Source organism: Hyperoodon ampullatus (genome assembly GCF_949752795.1).
Source record: "Hyperoodon ampullatus genome assembly, chromosome: 7".
NCBI lineage: Eukaryota > Metazoa > Chordata > Mammalia > Artiodactyla > Ziphiidae > Hyperoodon > Hyperoodon ampullatus.
This window is the reverse complement of record NC_136920.1, coordinates 44561250-44585082: the sequence shown is the minus strand read 5'-3', so window position 1 is coordinate 44585082 and position 23833 is coordinate 44561250. Positions and strand designations below refer to the sequence as shown.

At 35.0% G+C, this 23833-nt stretch overlaps 1 protein-coding gene across 2 annotated transcripts in view; it reads right to left on the bottom strand.

Moving 5' to 3' along the window:
- NOX4 (NADPH oxidase 4) overlaps positions 1-23833 on the bottom strand; it is a gene marked incomplete at both ends in the record, with an annotated part of 141034 nt that overhangs the window by 88059 nt on the left and 29142 nt on the right. For both annotated transcript variants that reach the window (XM_079709503.1, XM_079709504.1), the window contains 4 exons: positions 9321-9401; positions 11325-11397; positions 18101-18128; positions 21493-21590. In XM_079709503.1, the coding sequence (XP_079565629.1) occupies positions 9321-9401; positions 11325-11397; positions 18101-18128; positions 21493-21590 (280 nt within the window). The remainder of the gene's footprint in view (positions 1-9320; positions 9402-11324; positions 11398-18100; positions 18129-21492; positions 21591-23833) is intronic.

The window sequence follows — 23833 nt, the reverse complement described above, 5'->3', positions numbered from 1 at the left end:
AAAATAAAGGGAACATTCTTATATTGTTGTACCTTTCATAATTAAATGAAAAACCATTTGAAAGTGAAAAAAAAGAAAAAGATGTTAGTGAATGGTAAGCAGAGAATATTGCCAAGTTAAGACAGTGATGTGGCAGGGAGTTGGGGAAGGAGGCACATGGCCTATGTGGGAATAGGAACACTTATTACTAATTTTTTTAAGGTATATTGCATTATGTTCTAAAAGAGAGATTTTGAAGTATCTCTGGAATGTCTAGCGTTCTTCAATGATGAGAGATCAAGGATTTTATGGTGTATCAAAACACATGGTTGTGGACACTATTGTTTTTGCACTCATAAGGATTTCAAGATGTGCTTGCAACACTCAACAGTGTTTCCACAAAATAGGTTTCTTTCTTTCTTTCCTTTTTTCTTCACTAGGAATTATAGTTATACCACTATTTTTTAATGTCTGGCTGTGACAAAGTCATAGAAAATAATATAGTACACAGAATAAATCCTACCAGGTTAAAACATAGAAATCATAATAACTTTTTATGGCAAAAGTTAAATATTACAAAACACTATGCCTGCCAAAAAGAGAATCACAAAATCATCTCTACTTTAACTGCAAGTTACAAATTTCTAACAAATGCAGTGTTGCTTATGAGACCTTTATGTTTGTGGTGATTTTAATCCATTTTTAAAGTGGAGAAAAAAATCCTTGTCCCATGAGGAATCTACTTTTTACCTTGTATTCTATAACATACAAAATATTTATTTTCTTTACAGAAAAAAATTTCTGACCATTCTTTTTACTTTGCTTCAAGTACAAAAAAAGAGCTTAAGAAAATACATCCAAATTCAATATTGCAAAACCCACTGGATTCTGAGGAATCCACTAGAATATACACTACTTAAGGTCAAAGATTTGTCCTGTGCCTCTATTTTTCTGGTGTCTAGAACAGTGCCTATAATCTGTAACAAGTGTTCGATAAATATTCACTGAATGTTTTAATAAATGTCTAAAAGTATATAAACAATTTTTTGTTGTGGTTATTTTTGAAACACGTGATTGAGGAGTCACCCGGTTTTAACAAACACAGAAGTTAGTTTGAACTCATTCTAATTTCAATAAAGCTGTCTAGACTTTAGCAAATGGCAGTTAGTAAAATAAACCATGTGTGTTCGTTCAACTTTGCAGGGAATAGCATTAAATAGGTCTGCAACTTACAGCATCCCTCTTCACCCTTGAGTACTGCAAAGTCCAACCTGTGATCTCAGCCCTGCCCTGAATCTGAGCCCATCCTAACCTAGGTAGACAAGTCATCAAGAGAGTCAAGCCTATCTGTTAGCAGCATCTAGAAATAGAGTGCTTTCCTAAACTAAGGATCCAGCGTGCCTCAGGGAAACCCTAAGCATCAGATACCCATCCAACCAAAGTTTCTACTCTCACCCCCACTTTGTCGGGTCTAGCCAGATTCTTGCCAGATACTTGCCTCTGCATTCTTCGCTGGGCTTTTGCTACAGATACCCGAGTGTACTCACAACCTGCAGCTTGACTGGCGCACGTATTGTGTCTAGCTCTTGCTGGTGGTGATGCCCAAGGTATGAGACTGGGCAACACAGACAGGGCCAGCATCATGGGTGTGTGACCTGTGTGCTCTCACGGGACCCTGGTCTTAGAAAGGCACTGTAATTGGTTCAATGTTCTGTTGCCATCATCTTGAAATGCTTAATAATTTTCTATCAAAGGGCCCCGCATTTTCATTTTGCAGTGAGCCCTGCAATTAAGCACCCTGCCACAGACACTATGCAGCTGGCAAAACAAAGCCTTGGAGTTTAAGGACATAGGACCAAGATCCCAAACTTCCCTAAGTGTGTGAAGTAAAATAGGTCATTTTAATACGTTTTCTCAGCTGCAAGAGTGACAGTGCCTGTTACCCTCTAATTCACAGGTATATAAAGGAAAGGACATTGATGTCTTGGGAAGGAAAAAATATGTAAGCATCTAATATTTGTTACTATTTTCTCTGCTTTCAGGCTTTACTAAAAGGGCAGTGGGAGAGAAAAGGATTATTCCACATTTCAGAAGAAACATTAATGTACTGAAAATATTTCTTACAATAAATTTAGCCCTAGTTCCTTCTCCTTCCTCCCCAACTTTCTCACCCTGTACCTCTAGCCAGAACCACTTGTTATTATAAATAAGGTCCCAGGAGAAAAACTGAGGATAAAATTATGTGAGAAAGTATTTGGGCTGGAGCTCACTACTTCTACCCTCAAATTGGGGAGAAAGTTGACTCACAGTTTAGAAGATTAAAAATTCATTAATAAGTATAGCTTATAGCATAAATTAATTCATTTACATGAAAATGCTTCAAATATACTACACATCTCTATCTATACAAATGGCATCCTTATGGGAGAAAATACCCCACAATCTCAATTCCCACCCTTACCTGGCTTTCAGGATAAAATATCAGCAAAAATAAATAAATCATAAGACTTTAGTCAGGAATTATTACATAGAAAAATCATTTTTTACACAAGAAGGAAAATTAATCCTATGAATGGGAAATTAGAAATGGGAAAAAAAACATAAATGTCTAAAGATCATAGTTGTATAGAACACTATATTTATTAACATATGGAAAATATGTAAATATTATGGGGGGATTTGAATTCCACATAACAAAGACTTAATTCCTCAGGAATTTTATTCACCCTATATATTTTAAGTAAAAAATTAAAAAACCAAAAAAGTGAAAGAAGACAAATAAAAAGAGATGAAAAAATTTCCTTCATGATCCAAAGAATTTTTAGCCACAGAAGCACACAAAAATCTCCAGTAAAAATGTGCCAGTCTACAACACAACGAAAATAGTTAAGACTTAAAAGTTAATTCTTCAGACACAGGAATTGACATTCCAGTTGCCATAATAACTTATTACCTAGATAACACTAAGTATAAGTGACAGGCCCAAAATGGTAATCCAAGTTACATTTAAATAAATACACAGATTATTTTTATTGCTATCTGCAATACTTTAATATTTGAGGAAAATTGGAAGGGCCTAGAAGAATAACACATTCCTAGCTAAAAGCCAATTAATACAGTTCCACATAATCCAGCAAACACTGAGTGAATGATGATTTAGGATTGATGATGAAAGGGATTCCACTGATGAAGATAAGTAAGAAACAGTCCTACCCTCAAAAACACTATAATTTACCTAGGATACGTCACTCTGCTATATGTTCTTTTCTCTTTCATACTGTAACTCGCAGATGCATAATGGGGGTAGGCTGCAGAGAACACTGGAATTTTCTACTATTCAACTACAACTTCAGCTATAACCTGACTTTCTCCCTTTTACCTAAGGTTTTATATAGTGTTTAATATTCTGTACTTTTGGCTTAACATACAGCTTCTGGGCCTTCCTTTCCCTTGGCTTCACCAAGTTTCCATTTGACATTCTAAGAAGAGCTGGTGCTTCTCCCCAAAAGGAAAATCCCACAAGTTTCTCCTCCTTCCACATCAGTGTGGGTAAAAGGAGCCCTCAGTACAAGCACTTCTAAAAGAGAAGATTCTTGGGAATCGGCAACTTCTAACACTTAACTATATTGCATAAATACATCTATCCCCCAAGAGTATATTTTTAATTTTCTCCTCCTAAGGGCATAGTAGAGGGAAGATAAACCAACACAATAAGCCTAATCTCATAAGTATTTGTCTACCCCGGGTTAATTTCTTGAGTTTCAATACCTATGAAGCTGACAGTGCCTCTGGTTCATTGTCATTGTTGACAGGGGCTACTCACTGTGTTCCTCAGGTTTAAAGAACAAATGTTTCTAGAAACATGCACCTAGAAAACCATTCCTTTTAAATTCTCTGAAAAAAATGATTCAAGCAGAATATAAATCATGCTCTACCACGAACTCTTGCCAGCAGTAGTCCCAAATGGCAGAAAGCTCTGTTTAAAAGAATAATCCAGGTCTTATTTTTGTAATAAAATATAGTCTGGGAAGTCCAGCTGGCTCAGTTATTCACTATTGTTTGGCTCTCACTGCCATCTACACATTTGAAAAGGACCTTTCCCCTTTCTTTCCCAGAATTCTCACATTATATTTCCTCTCTTATGTAAATAAAAAATAAAATACAATTACTACCCATGCAACACTTTGGAGAGCTAAAGCCAGCGGGAGTGTTGACTGTCGTAAAATTGAAAGGCTAGGGTGCCCGATCTCATTTACGATGCTTTCCCTCCACATGCCTTTCAAAGGAGTGGGGTTAGTCTCTGGGCTGAGACTCTGTGACATTCATAATTGCTTTTCCCTCATTGGGTAGAAATTAAAGGGTATTTCCCAATACCCTTTCATCAGTAAGTGAGAATGGCAGTATATCTCACCTCCTGATGAGTTTTTCAAATGAAAATGAAGAAAGAAACGTCCAGGTACATTCATGTCTGGAAAGAGGGAACATTTTTGGTTTTAAAAATTTTTTCTGAATGTCTTCTGAATTGAAATATCTTTAGTACAGTGTACAAATGGCAACCTCCTAGAAAGGTGTATTAAAAATCAGAAAAAAATTCCTCAGGCGAAGGCTTGTCTTGCAAATCCCAAAATAAACCTTTATCATTAAAATCAGTTGAACCTTTGAGACATAACAACATTATAAAAACTGTTGCCCTTTAGGATTATTCTTTTGATCTGCTAAGCAGTTTTCATTATATGTTTATCAAACTACTTTGCTGATAGGAAAATCTGGGCTCTTCAAAAGCGCAGTGTCCTTATCAAAACAGAAACGATTCTTCAGCAAATTAAATGTGGAGTTTCTTCCTTACACAGTTATTAGTATCAGTACCAGTATAATTTTTTTATCCTGCTAACATTTATTGAGTATATCTATATTCTGCCTACATTGCTGCATTCACTTATTTAAACATGAGACAACCCTGATATAGATATTTTATTATTAATCCAATAAAACAGATGAAAGAGAAAGGGCAAATTATCTGGCAAGGTCATACAGCTATTAAGTGATGTAACTCTTAATTGCCATGTTATACTGACCTCCTAGGAAAAAACAAATTAATATATTTTAGAGATCTATTTGAACACTGATAAAACATCTGAATTTATTGTATATGAAATGTGGGTTTTTTAGGGTGCCATGCAATAGAATTGCTTATACTAATGAAAAAAAAATCTAAAATATAGGTAATAGGAATGAAAACTAGGCTAAGCTAAAGGCATGTATAATCGTGGAACATGATAATTAGATCCTAAATAATATTGAGTTGTAATATTTTGAGCAAAGAAGGTAAGACTTCCACTTTGCCAATATACATTGCATACCCCAAGAACACCGTATTTAATTTTGGTTTCCAGATTTGAAAGGGATATTGGGAAGCCATGCCAAACAGTAGCCAGTTTGATTTACTGGTTAGGAATGTGGGCTCTGGAATCTGATACCTGGGTTCAAACCCAAGCTCTTCTATTTACTAGCCATGACTTTCAGCAAGTTTCTTCACCTCTCAGTGCCCCTGTTCTCTCACCTGGACAATGGGAATGATAATAATGATAATGATAATAATAATAACAATAACAGCAAACTTTACCGGAGTTGTTGGGAGGACTTAATGAAATCAACCATTAGTAAGATAAGTACTCAATGAATATTAACTATTAATTTATTCAAAGGAAAAAGTAACAGAGGAACAGAATTTAAAGAAGGAGAAGAACTCAATTTCCATGGCCTCCAGAGTCACAGACTTCTAAATCATTGGGTAGAAATTAAAGTAAAATAGATTCTGTTTCAAAAGAGAAATGACTTTGTGAAAATGAGAGCTTTCCAAAAACAGAATGCGCTTTTCACAATTATATATTTACTTAGACATATTGTAGGGAGACTCAAAGATTCTTAGTCAAAATCATCTTTTGAGCTTCCTTCAAAGTTTGAGATTCTATAAAAATAAAATTGACTTTAGAAAATCATATGAAGCAATTGTTCCTCCTTACTACAGAAGTTTGCTTATATAAGGAAACCAGTTGACAATTTCAAACTGCTTCATTTTTGAAGTCAAAAATTTTCTAAAATTTCTAGCCCACATTGATCCTTCAATTCTTTAGGCTACCAGAATTCTTGAAAATAAAATATGTTTACACTTGGAAAATATGCAGTTTAAAATTGTCTTCAGCTCTTTCAACTCTTTTTTTTTTTAATGTCAAACCAATTACTAATTCTGGGAGACTAAGTATCATATATTATATCGTTCTTTCATTCTTTATTATAGTACTTACCACATTGATAGAGAAAGAAGCAAATGCCCAACAAATAGTGCTTTTCTGTTCAAACCTAAAGCATACTGTTTAACAGAAATCTCAATATAAATTCAAGAAGCTTGTTTTGAATAGCTGCACTTTACTTGTATAACCAAAAGCTAGAGAATGACATTATCAAGGAATTTTATAAATAAAGATATGTCTAAGTCTTCAACATTAGCACAAATAATAGCTTCAGTAGATTTACTTGTAGATAGATCCTTTAAAGATAAAAAAGAACATTTTGAGAAATGTTCCATTTTAAGAAAGCTGTAAGATTTATCAGTAATAATTTTTCCTACACCAGAAGCATAATCTATGTAGTTTTATTAAAAATTAAACTTCATAGAGTTACATACTTTTAGTTATAAGATGAATAAGTTCTAAGGATCTAGTGTACAGCATGGTGACTACAGTTAATAATACTGTATTGTATACTTGAAATTTGCTGAGAGAAGATCTTAAAAGTTCACACCAGAAAAAAAAAAAGAGGAAACTATGTGAAATGATAGATGTGTTAATTCACTTGTACACTTTAAATATATGTAATTTCATTTGCCAATTATACTTCAATTAAAAAAATTAAACTTTATAAAAAATGTGCACTGTAGAATGCTTAGAGTATTGTATATTTGTTGCACAACAGTTATTACAGTATTTTAATAATTGTTTTCTTCATTTTTATCAATCATATGTAAAGAACTATTAATTCAGTTAGTATAATAGAGTGATTATATTTAACTCATTCTGTTGATGTCTTTGGTTGTTTCTTTACATAAATTAAAGTCACTTTCTGTTTATGACCCCTGTTCTACAGAAGTAAAATCAAATTTTAAATATACCTTCTTTTACTTCCAAAAAAATGGAGAAAGGACTCTTAATACTCCCTAACTTCAGAAGCCTGTTAGAACTCCTGAAACTTTGAAAAATAACTGTACTTTGAATTACAAAGAAACAGATTTTCTCAGTTTTAATTTAGTACAACATAAAGGCAAAAGAATGCATAACTAATTATACTAACAAATTATTATATTTTTCTCTCATCTGTTATAGCTAGAGAGAGAGAGGAAGAGAGAACAATTCCAGATAAATCAAGATATTAACCTCTTTAAAAAAACTTAAGACCAAATTCTTAGAAGTGCTGAACTCTCAAAAAAAAAAGTATAACAATATAAGTTTTTGAGTCAGAATGCCTGGATTTGAATCCAGGATATATCAGTTAAGCAAACTTTAGCAAATTATTTACTCTCTCTAAATCTGTTTTCCCACCCATAAAAAGGGTTTCACAATATTGTTTATCCTTATAAAACTATAATCCTTTAATAATATAAATCATCTAAATCATTTTGAATTTATGCTTGGCACATAGTAAGCACTTTGCAAATGTTTTAAATTAGTGTTATCATTAGTAGCACATCTGTTTACTCATAGTCCATTTTTATGATAATAGCCCTGGACAGGCATGCAAGCCATTTAAAGAACAGAATATAAAGCAGATTTTCTCTACCAAGGGCTTTCTTGGTGTCCTAATGCTCTACAGAATATGTTAGCCCTACAATGGGAAAAGAACAGAACCCAGAGGTTCCACTGACTGTGGCCCTCTTCCTTATGTGGCAGTCATGGCTAGCTGGAAGTCGGGATTATGTGTGGCCATGTGTCTAATGCTCTACAATTATATGTTCTAGAACCATGATACAGAATAAATTGAACCAGGACGTAGGAGACAGAGATCCACATAAAATACTGATGTCTAAATCAATGGCCTCCAAAACTGGGGGAACAACATTTTGAACATGCACCTTGAAATAAATATAAAATTTATGGATAAGATTTACTGTACTGACAAAGTACATTATAAAACATTCTGAAGAAAAAATTAACAGCAGGTCTGAACTTTTCTCCAAATACTGTTTCCCTGGAAACATTTTGAGTTAAGATAAACAGGGTGTGCTAGCTGTGTTACCAGCCAGCATTGATTATTATTGATGGAAAGCATTTGGACCTGGAGGATGCTGAGTGACCTCAGCTTCCTGATGCAGTGTGTTCTAGCAACTGAGGGCATCCCTTGAGGAGACTTGGACTGTTACCAAGAGACTGGTTCCTGTGGAGCATGAGCCTTCCCAGGCAATGTAGTCCTTGTGTATCCATATGGTCTCCTCATCTTAAAACTGAGTTACTACATGCAAGGTAAGGGAGAGAAGGTGGAAAATGGTTACTGTGCATCTAGAGGGAGCCCTACTGAAGAAGCACCTGACATTATCCTGTTGACATTCCATGTTTCCTGTCCTGAATCCTTCTACTAAGCCAAGTGAACCTGATGTCGGACAATAGCCTATTGTGTCATATTAGTGTGAGTGTCAAGACAAACTCACAGGTCCACGCTGTAATCATGCAGACATATACATACACAAAAATATATTATTTATTTACATCCTCTGACCTAATGAATTATTTTAAGCACCATACATTTGAGTATACTGCTTGGGTCCACATACTTTTCAGAGTATTTGTGGTAAATTCTCTGTAAAAACTTGGGATGCTATCTCTCTTCCCTTTGTGATTTTCTGGTGTTTTTGACAGATCCTTGTATTTGGGTCTTATAAATCTTTGGCTGTCTCTGCAAATATTAGTAAATGAGTAACTCCACTGTTCCAAACTCTGCAGCAGCAAGACATAATAAATTCCTGAAAATTCAAACACTAAATATCTTCTTGAAGTTCTCCAGTTCCTACTCACTTTCTTTTAGAGCTTATCAGGACATAACTATAAGGGGCTTTAAAAACTACAACATTGTGGGAGAAGTAACTCTGTCTTTCCGTTTTAATATACTTTTATGCTAGTTTTGTTAAAACATGCTATGGCAAAAATAGAACTATTTATCCCACTCTTGACACTACTCTCAATTCCAAGTAACCAAATAATTTTACCATTTCCTATGAAAATTTCTATAGATTTCTCTTTTATTACTCCATTTTTAGGCACACATAGCTTTAAAAACATTTTTTTTAAACTTACCCTGATACATGTAACATCAGCAGCATGTAGAAGACCAAGAAGAGATTATGAGTGTACCAGAAGATGTCATAGTTAGAAACTCTGAAAAAACAAATAACTTAATTTCAATTCCACTTTACACACCATCTCACTAAAAAAATCGTGCATCCTTTCAAATACATGTCACAATTGAAAGTTAAAATATGAGTTCATCTGAGATTTATCTATTAATATCAAAGTATTAACATACCACTGCAGAGAAAACTGACAAAAATTATAAGTAACACTTTATCATTTTGAAGGTTCTTTGTATTTCAAATAAAGATACATAGAAAGAATTAAAATCAGCTGTTTATATTAAAGTTAGTATGATGTAAGGCGAAGGTGCAGGCAATAGTCTGCTAATACGTACTTCTGCTGTCCTTTTTATCAATATTCTCAATTTGCAAATGACTTCTAAGACAACCAATGTTTCTATCCCAATATATATTTTGAGAGTAGTTCAAAGGAAACTCAGATGGAGATAAACTAAATAAGTGTTTATTAAAATTTTCTCTTATCTTCCTGGATAGTGTATAACTTTAAAGTAACATCTTGTGTTATTGTCCTGGGGGAGGACAAAGAGTTTGAAGAGGAATGGGTATAATAAACACAACCTAGAATGTTTGAGAGAAGTAAAAAGACTAACAGTTATTTTATTTCATATATCTCGGTAGATATTCATGTATTAGAATCTTGGAGGTGGCGGGCAGGTATTCGTAAAAGCTTAGATGATTCTGATACAACCCCTAGAAACTTTAGAATCCCCAATTTAAGCAAGAGCCAGTAGAGCCACCTTTACATGGGTCACAGTTTTTGCTATCATAAACAAGCTCATTAGCATCCTTGTAACGTATGCCTTTTTGCACAGATCTGCTTCTTTTTGAATCTAGATTTCTAGAAGTAGAATTATGACATCAGAGGACACACATTTTGTAAGGCTTTTGATACACATTACCTATTGCTCTCTGAAACATGTTTATAAATTATGAACCCAATCATAGTGCAGGAGGGCCTGTTTCCCCAAACCCAGACTCCACTTTATACATCTTCAGTATTTTGTATAAGTGGAATTAGGTATTTTTTCAGTTTTGTGTTACTCACTTTGTATTCTTCTGTGACTTATCTGTTCATAATAATTACCCATTTCTATAACATATTTCTCAATTGTTGTGGGTTAAACTATTCAAATTTAAGAATGTACTACTTCCATGTGAGTGTAATAATTTTTGCAATAGCATGTTTATTTTTCAGTTTTATAATGTATATTGACATTCAGGAGTTTAAATTTTCATATTTTTAGGTAGCCAAATATTTCCTATATTTTTCCTTGTCCATTATGAGAGCTGATAAATATCCACTTAAAGTTTCTTTTAAATCTTTAATGGTATAATTTTTTACAGTAAACTCTGTAATTTATCTAGAATTTAATTCACTTAAGCCTTACTTTCCTCATAAGTTTATAATGGCACCTTTATTATTTAGCAGGTTCTTACATATAGCGAAGTCTTTTACAGCGCTTTCTGTCTGCTATCATTTAGTTCAACGTCTTGGTCATTTTTGCAAGTAAGTCCTATTCTGGTTGGTTTTTTTTCATTGAAGTATAGTTGACTTACAATATTATATTAGTTTCAGGTGTACAATATAGTAATTCCCTGTCCTGTTTTAAGTTATTGAAGCATAAGCCACACCCCGCCCCCTTTTATTCCACTTTGGAACATGTATTTGGAAAGCCTCCATACACAATTCCTTACAACCCAGAATATTTGACTGAAAGAAAGAGATTTTTCTAAAACAGGAAATGATATATAGAAATGCCTCTCTATTCCCCTCTTAGTTACACAGAACAGTCCAGTAACCAGAATATTGCATTGGCTAAACATTCGGGTTAATCGAGACATTTCCTACATATGAAAATGAAGATAATCTTAAGGAAGTCTAAATAATCTGACCAAGGAACATCAAAATAATGGCTCTGACACTCACCGTATTGCATATGTCGAAGCTGTAATCATCAGGAATAGCACCAATACCATGCAGACCCCTGTCAGGCCAGGAACTATAAAAATGTACATAAGTATGTTTAACTTAAGTCATGCTGAGAAAAAATGTACAAAAAGTTATTACCTTAAAATTCAAAGTACTAGGCTGATCTGTGGGAAGCCCAATTCAAATTGTATGTCTCCTTGTATGTTCCCTCTTAAAAAAAGGCTTTTTTGAATTAGCATAAGTTTCAAGGTATTTAGGACAAAGCAGAGTCTTTTCCACCTTTAACAGAAGAGTCCATTTTTGTATTTTCAAATATTCTACTCAGAATGGTGAATATGTGCATACTTTTATAGGTACATACTATAACAAAAGTCAATAATTAATACAACAGGACAGGGTTGACATTCAACTCCCTTGTTGTTTTGGTTTTCTCCACCACAGTACTAAACTCTCCTTACTCTCACCTCCCCACTTTTATGGAACTAGTAGCTCCTTCAGTTTCAATGTCAAATAATTTCTTTTGGGCTTCACTATCTAGAATAATTTTCAAGAAAAAATAAACAAAACCTGAACCTTTCTAAAAACTGCAACTTCGAGTGTAGAACAAAAAATGGTGAATTTGAAGAAAAAAGTTACAGTGTTGATGTTTTAAGAACACTTGCAGACGTATTTCCCCTCAGAATGGAAAACATTTTGAAATCAGTGCTTCTGATAGTACATAACGTTTTTTAAAGTGTGCAAACATGTCAATTTTCAAAATTAATTCTGACATAATAGATTGCTACAAATCTAGTGTTAGCTCATACAGCACATCCAAGATGAATAAGTGATATGCTTTATCAAAGAGTGAAAATCACAATAGCCTCATTTCTTATTATCTTATTACTACCAAATAAAATATTCTGTCTATAAGTCACCTTTATTTACTCTTATAATCATACAAGCAACAATAAGTACTAAATGACCTAGCTGAGAGATTCCATCTGAAATCTTTGTAGAAAAGGTATTGAAACAATTCTGCCTCCAAAAGTATAGACATTCCCCCACTCTTCTTCTTGACAAGGAACCACCTATGAAACAGAAGGACCATCAGGGGCTGTAAGCCACCAGCAGAAGCAAACAAGCTGGGGACAATATAAGAGCAACAGTGATGTGCACCATTAGGATCACAGAGGGTTTAGAATCATTGGAAAATAACATTAGAAATCCCAGTACAATAGAAACAAGTTTCCACTTGTAAAGGGACACATGAGAAATAAGGGAGTTGGTCTTTGGAACTTAATACTGGAATATGCTCTCCTTTCACTCTTCCCAATACACAAATTTGGAAGCTTAACAATCCTTGCCTTTCCCAGATGTACCTAATCCAAATCATCTCTTCTCTACACTTCTTTTATAGGGTACTCCCTTTCCCATTGCCCCAGGTGAGTACTTAGTTCCTAGGGGGTAAGAGAAGAGCAAGATATCTACACTAGTTCACACGAAAGGACGAATAGCATAGAAAAATCCTGTTTAAAAAGAACAGCATGCCTACAAAATAACCAAGCTTTTCCACGCCCAAGAATATACCCCCCCAAAACACAAACATATATCCACCCCAAGCGTGTTAAAAAATGTGCATAACCACTTTATTTTTAATACTCAAGGCCTGTAAACAATTCAAATTTCCATCAACAGATGAATGGATAAATAATTGTTTATCTGTACCTGGAAAATTAACCAGCAGTTTAAAAAGAAAGAACTGCTGATACATAACTATGCATAGATGACAACACAGATGAATCACAAAATTTATTAGACTTAGTGTAAAAAGCCAGACTGCCCTCCCCCACCAAAACAACCTGAAAAAACATAAGTTCTATGATTTCTTTTATACAACATTCTAGAAAATTCAGAGCATTCTTTAGTGATAGAAAGCAGATCTGTAGTTAGGAGGGGTAGAGAGCAGGACAGAATGATGGACATATTTGTTATCTTGATTTTGATCATGGTTTCACATGTGTATACATATATCAAAACCAATCAAGTAGCATGCTTTACATATGTATAATTCAGAGTGCTTCAATTGTAACTGAATAAATTTAAAGAAAAAAAAAAGGAGGTCTGCCTCTCTGGCTTCAACTAATTTCACTTAAAATGTAAAATTTGTGGTTGGAGAGGCCTTTCCAGTAATTTTACTGAGGCTTCATGAATGTCTACTGTGTCTACACACAAGGTTTCCTATGTAGTCCTGAACATGCCAAGATTAGTTACAGAATGTCTGCAAATCACTTCATCAGGGCACCTGAAAAAACAGAGTATGTTTAGAACAAAGTTATAATTTCCAAAGGGTATTATTTAAACATTAATTCCTTGAGGTATTAATTTATATTACTCAAAAGTGTTATAACCATTCCTTGAAGAATCACAGGGCACATTAATGTAAAGCTTCTGAGAGGTACTAAAGTCAAGAAACCAGTGTAAAATTGAAGAGATACTTCCTCAAACATTTAATTAGAGCACACCTTTTAGAGCAGAGCATGGAAAACATACTGGAAAGACTTAGAGAGGGTGAAATAGTTGACCTCAGTCATTTGAATTCAACATGAAGTAGAGGCCCCAGACAACCTGGGGTATGTATGTATATTCTGGGATTGGGGTCCTGTTACTGTCCCTTAGGCCAAACCCCTAGCTCACTGAATCTCATCTGTAAACTGAGGATCAATTCAATACTTCTTAAGGTTCTTTCAGATTTATGAAGTTAACTTTTTTATCTAAAGAATTCATTTTTCCTTTCTGTCTCCCAGAAGTACAAAAGGAACAGAGTTTGTAATTTATAGAGTAATAGACTTCAGAGCAATGAAGAAGAAAAACTGACTTATAATTAGCAATGAAAAAAATTGCAATTATGGTGGTCAAAAAAAAAAGGGTGGGGTGGGTAACTTAAAAACCAAAGGGGATTCTGGGGGGGAGATAAATTAGGGGTTTGGGATCAACATATACACACTACTATATATATTAAATAAAATAGGTAAACAACAAGGACCTATTGTAGAGCACAAAGAACTATACTCAGTATCTTGTAATAACCTATAATGGAAAAGAATCTGAAAAAGAATATACGTGTATACATATGTATAACTGAATCACTTCATTGTCTACTTGAAACTAACATAACATTGTAAATTAACTATACTTCAGTAAAAAAAAAAAGAAAAAAAAGCTATGGTTTTATTTACTGGAATTAAACAAACAGGTTGGCCAACCAATTATCTGGAATGTTGTAGAGAATATCTATGCAACAAGTAGTAGAGTTTAAAAATAAATGACTTTTATCCATTCAGTGAATATTTTCTAGGTATCTGTACTGTACTGTTAAGTGCTAGAGGAAAAAATGAATCCTGCTCTAAAAGAAATCCCAGTCCAGTGTGGGAGACAGCGTAAGCAGGCAATTGCAATATAGGGTATTAAGTGCTGAAAGAATGCTAAGCATTGAGTGTTTTTGAGGTACCTCAAAGGGCATCCTAACCTAGCGCTGGACAACAGCGCAGCCAAGTCCCAATAAATTAGCTTCTATTGCTACACATATTCCAAGAGTCAGGAAGCACAGGTTAGAAATTATTGTGCTAGTCTAAGCTCACTGGGGAAAGTTACTTGTCAAAGTGAAGTAAACTGTGAACTCTCAGTGTTGAAGTTATGAAGCAAAACCTATATTTGTTTCCTTAGGAAAAAACATGCTTGTTATGTTTACTCTTATTACTCTTTTATCTATGCATATTAGGTTAATTAATTAGTAGCCCTTCAAATGAATAACTGCACTATATTGCCATTTCTAGATGAAACTGAAAGATCATTTTCATCCATACCCAGATATAGTCAGAAATATACCATCTTGTATTCATTATCCTGTTTTTACAAACATAATTGGAGACATAATTTTATTTGTTTGTGAGGGTTTTTCTAAATAAAATTAGATACTATGCATTTTATTCTCATCATACAAGTACTACTAAATTTGGTGATATGTAGTAAGCATTATAAAATGTTTGAATAATTCAATCTATTAAACTTATTTTATTCTATAAATTCTTAATTGAAATGTCTTTAACGTTTCTTATTTAGTGAGTCTAAATCCCATATTTTATGTCACTTGTGCTGCCACAAGCTTTATTTTCTACAAGACAACCTTATTTCTTAGGCCTAGGTTACATGGAAAAACTTTTAAAGATAGAGAGAGAGAAGACTCTATGTAACATTAAACAAATTAAAATTCAAGAAATATATCAACTAATAGAAAATATGTTTTATCATCAGAACATCTAAAAACATGCATGCATTTCTTCATCAGGAACTTTATTCTTCCTAGGTATTGTGCCTGACAATGTTCAAAGATAGTTGTGAAATAGACTCAGTCAGAGATGTATTCATAACACAAAGTTGGACTAAGTGAATTCAAAGTTGGACTAAGTGAACAGTGTCACTCATCCCATTACCATCTTTAGATTCTGCTTTGTTCTCTCACTTGCTACTATTCAGTGGGGTCAACCAGATGCCTGAGGAGCTCTAGCCTCATACTTAAGGGGGGGCCTGTGTCCCTGTGAAGTAGATGGCACCTGATGGCAAGCACAGTACTTCTTTCATGAAACTTTTTGGAACTAGGCCACTAAAGTGATGCTGACATGCTGACTTTGGATAATTCAAGTTGTTTGTATTGACAGAAATGCCACACAAAATATTTTCTCTGCATGCCCTATGGGCATCCCTTTTCCACACTGGAGAAGCTCCCCTTTGAGTGGAAAACACAGTATATGTAAGGTAATAATTATTCTACAGTATATGCAAGGAAATAAATTATTCATAGTATTTTCACTATGTATCTTTAGGGACCCAGGGCAAGAAGAGACCAGCTTTACTTAGTGAAATTTGGCAGAAATCTGTGCATGATAGGCATGTCAACTGAGACTTAAAGGATAGGCAAGAGTTGACCAGGTGAAAAAAAGAGAGTAAGAGAGTAGATAAAAGGTAGGTAGTGTTGAGAAGTTATGCTCAAGAGTATAATGAGATGCTCACTAAAGGGTAAACCAGTAGTGGAAAGGTTAATAAAACATATAGGCAGGTCCCAAACTGGACTCTCTCTAGGCTGGAATCAGGAATTTGTGTTTTTAAGTATCATCTTTACCTAGCCCAATACACTCATGGGAACTTCTGAGAAAGAACATAGTATGATGGTGTTTCAAGCTAGGTGGAGAGATCACCTACTTATAAAGAAGTATTAATTTTACTAAGTTTCTTAGGGTAATATCTTTGTCATATAAGAAATCTTCTTATATCTTTGTAAACTAAACTGTTTTAAGCATTTCAAATGTTCCAAGTCTTCAACTATACTCTGTGCTGTACAAGATAATATTAAAATAAAATTCTTGTTTATTTCTCTTAAACTGATTCATATGAACCAAAAAATACATTGATTCATACATTAAGTTTTGTTTTTCTGCTTCTTCTCCCTTCTGCTTCTCACCTAATTCTTAAGGCTTGAATAAAAACATGTTTTCAATGAGCAAATTTGTAAACAAAACTAAATTGTGTTCCTAAAGAGAAAACTGAAATGAGTACTTTGCAAATGGCAAGCATCATACATTGATAGGCAGAAAAAATATATATATTATCAATCTAAACATGTAGTTGCGACATGGAGGTGGAAAACACCCCAATTATTCTTATTTTCATCATAAAATTGATTCAAAAGAAAAACAATGCATTTGACAGAGCCATGCCTCAGTCCCATATGCAATTCTGATCCTTAATAAGGGAGTACAGCCAAGCCTTTATGATAGACCATCTCCGCTACACAATCGTCCTTGTCCCTGAAATACGAGTTAAAAATCCCTCAAGGGTGGAACAGTGGTTGGGAGTCCGCCTGCCGATGCAGGGGACACGGGTTCGTACCCTGGTCCGGGAGGATCCCACATGCCGCAGAGCAGCTGGGCCCGTGAGCCATGGCCGCTGAGCCTGTGCGCCCGGAGCCTGTGCTCCGCAGCGGGAGAAGCCACAACAGTGAGAGGCCCGCGTACCACAAAAAAAAAAAAAAAAAAAAAAAAAAAAAAAAAAAATCCCTCAAATACAGTTTCTTTTTCATTATTATAAGTGTAAGGTTGAGAAAAAGAAGAAAATAGTAAGAACTGTACTAACATCAGGGCAAAATTTTGAGATGTTCAAATGTGCTTTAACAAATGAATAGTCTATACTGAGATTTCATGGACAATATATTTGAGAAGGAAAAGTAAATTAGAAATGAGAAAGAAGACATTTCAAGAAAGATAACTTAATTTAATGACAGTTTCTCCTCTTTTTCCATGGGTTTTAAGATCACAAAATATCCTACTAAATTACTGAATTAGAAGAACTACACTGACACTCAGACTGCTTGGTGTTTCTTTCTAACCCTTGAGGACAGAGAACTGGTCCATATGTATTATGTCCAATAGTACTTGTCAAAGCAGTGGGCACATAGCAGGCCCTCAATATGCATAAGGCATTATGTTATTTTCTTTGAAAGAATATATGAAAGGCAAATGCATTTGCTTACTTTTACTCTTCATTCATCTGAACCCTGACTGTTTGCCCTGTCCCTCTGTTTCCATTGCAACTGTATGCTTGAACTCCTAATCATTTGTTCTCATATGCAAATTTTCCATGTTGTATTTTGGCATATATCTAAATGCTGTGTAATTTGATGATGCTTATTTTCCAAGATTTCCCTGAATCTTCAGAAGCAGAAATGAGTAACAACTTACCAGTTGTGAAGAGAAGTTTTCTAGGATCCTGAGAAAAAGGAAAAAAAAAAAATTGACTGATAAATAAAACACTGATAACATAAAATTCTGCAGTGAGTCTGAGAGAGATAAGAGCCATGTATTAGGTATGTAAGAGACTGTTCTCCCAATGGAAATAAGACGCAATTGAATTTCATAGTGTTTTTACGATATCACAGGAGATTATAATACATACAAAACCCAATTCCAAGAAGTTTAGCTATCTGAAAAAGGAAGAATATTGTATGAAGAGCCAGAAAGCCTAGGCTTTCATCTTCATGGCCAGTTATAAGCTATTATAAGCTAGTGGCAGTGGCCAGAAGCCCACCCTTTGACTATTTTGTGGCTCAATACCTTACCTATATTGTGGAAACATTAATATATACTCTATCTACCACAATTGCCAAACTGCAGCTAACGAGTGTCAAGATAGTGAGAATCAAAAGTGATAAAATATGTAAGGGGGGTTGTACTGTGTAAATTCAGTACAGAAAATACTAACTGAGAACTAAAATGTTTCAAAGGCTACTGTAAAAAGAAGTGATGATATTCAAATAAGGAAGACAGGTTCCTGCTACTCAGAAATATAACACATTAATATTGTAATTGTAATATTTGCTTTAAACTACATTCTTGTGCTATAATGGACTGAAGTCAACTCCCTTTCTGTCTTCTGGAAAACTTTAGATCAATTCCCAGTAGAATATGGATTAATTTTTCATCCTAAGGGTGCCTAATATTGTACAACTTCTGAATTTCTTTCCTCATTCCTCCATTGAATCTGGGGTCAGGCCAGGCTACATACAAAGTAGGAAGCCATTTATATGATACAATTTTAGGGGTCTTGAACAAGGACCATTTGCCCAAGAATAACTCCTCATCCAGTTTAGGTCAAATGAATTCTACCGTTGATGTTAGAAACATGACTAAAGGCTAATCTAGAGTAACCTAATACATAAAAAATTAGTAAAAATACAAATGGGCTGAACAAAGTGGTAATACCAGCAATATGAATAAATAACTCTGGAAACTCAGAAGATGGAACAATTAATATTGCCAGGGAATGAAGATGGAATAGAAGAAGAGTAAGAGACTGTTTCACAGATGACGAGATGAGGCCAACTGAGCTAGGCCATCAGGAATGCGCCACCATCACAAACTGGAGGATGGAGGGGTCATTGGAGATGTGGAGAAGACAGGATGAAAGCACAGAGCAGAACAATAAGGTGCATGTCATAAACCCATCATTTTCAGAGACAATTCACAGAAGAATATAACCGTTTATATATGTCATATATGTGTGTGTGAGTGTGTGTTTGTGTATGTGTATATTTTTTCATCTTCGTCTAGTACATGGCCTGGTACCTACTAGGTACTCAAAAATATTTATACAAGAAAGAAGAGAGGGAGGGGAAAAAAGGGAAAATATGAAGGAAGAAAAGGAAGGAAGGAAGGGGAAAAAGGGGAAATGTAAATTAAAATGAGTTAGCATTTTTCATCCATCAGATCAGCAACATTTTTTTACAAACAAGTGAAGTGTAGAAATAAGCATTCTGATAAAATTGGTAGAGTGTATCAACCAGTGAATCTTTTTTGGAAGGCAATTTGTCCATCAAAACTAAAAATGTGCATAACTTTGAAACCAAAATTCTACTTCCATGAATCTGCCTAGCAGAAGTGTACAAAAAAATAAATTTATTGGCATGCAGTTCATGACAAAAACTCAGAATCAAGCTAAACATCTGTGAATAAGGAAAAGGCTAAAAATAAATTATGGTATATTCATATGAAGAGGATGAGGCAGATGTATACTTTCCGATACAGCAAGCCACAATACATATATTTGCTAATTGCAAATCATAAAATACCACTCCAAATACCTTATAAGAAAACATAAAATCATTAACTGCGGCTAGTTTTGGAAGAGAAGCTTTTGCTTTTCATTTACTTGGGAGTTTTAAAATATTTTCCATTGAGCCTATGTCTCTCTTAAAGTGAAATAAATTTAATAACTAGAAATCTTAAAATGACTAAGATATTGGAATATTAAGCAAATGTATATTGTAATAAAATGATAAGATTATTGTAGTTATTGAAGACATGAATTTAGAAAGCAAAAGAGAGAAGCAAAGAAGGAAAAGATAAAAAAGGAAACTGCATGGCGGGAGTAAGACACAAGTAACCCCACGTGATTTGGGCAGAGGAGGATAGAGGAATGAGAGAAGTGATGGGAGACAGGGAGAGATGGAAGCTTTGCTCTGAAATCATTACATGTGAAGAGCTTCCACCAGCATGCTAAGGAGCTAGACCTTTCCATGGTTCTTAATGTTAGGTGCACTCTACAATCACTAGTGAGCTTTTAAAAAATATTAGTGCCTGGCCCTAACCCAGATCAATGAAATTACATTGGTGTTTTAAAAAATACTGGTATAGTTATGGGATTTATCCAGGGCTGCTTGTTATTTTGGTTTCATGATTTATGTCTATGCTTGTTTGTTGTTACTTTGACCTTTGTTTTGTTTTGGTAGGGAGGTCAAGCACATGGTCACAGCAGTATTAATCTAGAGAACTCTGGTGATATGTAAGGGGAAGATGGAGAACAATCCATTAAGTCACTACCACACTTAGCAGAACGGGGTGGGGTTCTGATCGCATGGGACCCTGAACATTTTGGTGTTGATGCAGTCTTGGCTTTGGGAGTCAGAGGCAGCCAGAGGACACGATGAAAATGCCGAGCAAAACACACCTAACTAGGGCTGTGCGTGTGTTGTTCATTGGTCCAGCCCAGCATGCTGTACATATAACTTCATTTCATGGGCAGCTTCACATGGAGAAAAGCACCCCTAAGTTAGATACTTCCCACTATAGAATTCAGCTCAAGGTGACCTACTATAAGAATTAAAAACAAAATAAAACAGAGTAAAGCATTAAAACTCAATAATATTTTTAAGTCAAAAAACTGATGGTCCAGGATCCTCAAATAGTCAACCTTCTTTTCTGCCTTTTTCCCCCCAAAGCACTGTATGAGTTACTGAAGGATTTTTACCCTGTAATGGCACTGTCAACAGTCTCCACCAAGCAACAGGAATTAGACAAAAGCTGTTGGGAGGCAGAAGGCAGACCTGAGTGGCAACCTTCTGAACACTGCAGAATATAAAAAGTAGACACTCTCTGAACTTTCATTTTCATGGGAGAGACTGTGAAATAGTAATTACCTATATTTCCTACTGAAAAGAATAAAACTCAACTTGACAAGTGCATTTTAAAAGCACTCAAAAGGAGCAGCAAGGTACAAATTTTCTGTGAAAATCACAGACCCTTATTAGTCATCTCACGACGAGTGAAAGGAAAATGAGAAGACAGAGACCACCCACCTCATCTCGGTATCTTGCTGCATTCAGTTCAACGAAATCCTCACAGTAGTTCACTGAGAAGTTGAGGGCATTCACCAGGTGGGCAGCCACGTGCACACCTATAGAATCACACCAATCACTGGGATTTTCACATATGCTCTATAAGAGGGAGTCAGTTCCTCTCCTTAAGTAAACACAGGGTCACAATTTGACAGCTATGTGTGCAATAAAATGTTCAATTAAAAGGGAAGTTTTAAAAGCACAAAGAATCTTAATTATAGACAGTTTCAGTATGAGAAATCATGTAAAGAAACAGAATTTTCAAAGGCTGGAATAAAATAACCTTAGTAAGTCAAGAGTTAGAAACACACATACACACACTGGCACACATGCACACACGTATGTGTATAATAATATGGGAATTTTGTATTCATTTAAGCAGCTCTTGAATACAGTAATCCCCCCTTATTCACTGTTTCACTTTCTGCAGCTTTAGTGACCTGTGGTCAACAGTGGTTTGAAAACATTCATTAAGTGGAAAATTCCAGAAATAAAGTTTATGAGCTTTAAATTGCATGCTGTTCTGAGTGTAATGAAATCTCCACCCATCCCATTCCATCCCTCCCAGGATGTGAGTCATCCCTCTGTCCAGCACATCCTACCCGTTGGTCACTCAGTAACTGGCTTGGTTATCAGATCAACTTTCCGGAGTATTGCAGTGCTTGTGATCAAGTCGTCCTTGTTTTACTTAATAATGGCCCCAAACTGAAAGAGTAGTGATACTGGCAATTCATTTATGCCAAAGGAAGCCGTAAAGTGCTTCCTTTAAATGAAGAGGTGAAAGTTCTCGACTTAATAAGGAAAGGACAAAATTTCGTATGTTGAGGTTGCTAAGACCCTTGGTAAGAATGAATCGTCTATCCAGGAAAGTGGAAGGAGAAAAGAAATTCGTGCTCACTTTGCTGTCACACCTCAAACTGCAACTCATGTTTAGTTAAGATAGAAAAGGCATTAAATTTGTACAATAAGATACTTTGAGAGAGAAGAGGGACTAGGTTCATGTAACTTTTATTACAATTGTTATATTTTATCATTAGTAATTGTTGTTAATCTCTAAGTGTGCCTAATTTATAAATTAAACTTTGTCACAGGTATGTTTGTATAGGAAAAAACAGTATACAGGATTCAGTACTGTCCTCGGTTTTAAGCATCCACTGGGAGTCTTAGAAAGCATCCCCCCATGGATAAGGGGGAACCGCTGTAGTTTAGATTTTCCACATCTTTCACTTCTCCCATAGCTCCAAACCTGTTATATATCTTGTATACTTCACTGACACTCAACCTAAAATATAGGCCCATGAAAAGGCTTTTAACCAGTTAACATTTTTCACAATCCACAGATTCAAGTCATAGTGTTTAAACCCAATAGCAAAAGTGTTGGTAACCACTTCATGGGACAAAAACTCAGGAAGATGATGATCAGCATTTAATAACCTACCTACAATGGCACAGTAATGAGTAGTCTACTGACTTAGAGATAAAAGTGTTAGGAAGTTATTAGAGAGTTGAAGACAAATTCATTTCGGCATGGTCAGGGAAAGGAAAATTATCTTGAGAAGCCTGGACAAGAAAGAAGCTAATGACATTTTGCACAGAAATGTAATACCCTCCTCCCTTCCCAACCTTTTCTTGTAGGTGAAATAAAGTTAACATTAACAGCACATTGTAATGTATGGGAAAGAACAATATTTAATTAGTTAGAGAACCTGTTTTCTTGGCCACATTGCTTGTCTACTAATGCCTCAGTTTACTTCTCTGTAAAATGGTGATGACAGAAATAAGAGACTTAATGAGATAAGTGAACCTAAATTGCTTAGGAAACTATTACAATTTACACTGATATATGGAGTGTTGAGATTCAAAAGAAGACATGGCCTGGAAACTAGAAAATTCTATGACCCCTCCAACCTCACATACGAGATGTACATAGGTAAGCCAAGAGTTCCAAATTATACACAAAGACAAATGAAAGTGAGAGAGAAGGGCTAGAATGCTAAATAACCTAAAAGTTATTTAAAGGATTAAATTCCTGCCAATGACCAAATTAGAGGAGGGAAAAGAGTCCCATAAAAAATGGACGGGGCTAGTGGGAAGCAGCTACATAGCACAGGGAGATCAGCTCGGTGCTTTGTGACCACCTAGAGGGGTGGGATAGGGAGGGTGGGAGGGAGACACAAGAGGGAATGCATATGGGGATATATGTAGAGCTGATTCACTTTGTTATACAGCAGAAACTAACACAACATTGTAAAGCAATTATACTCCAATAAAGGTGTTAAAAAAAATGGACAGGAAACTGAAA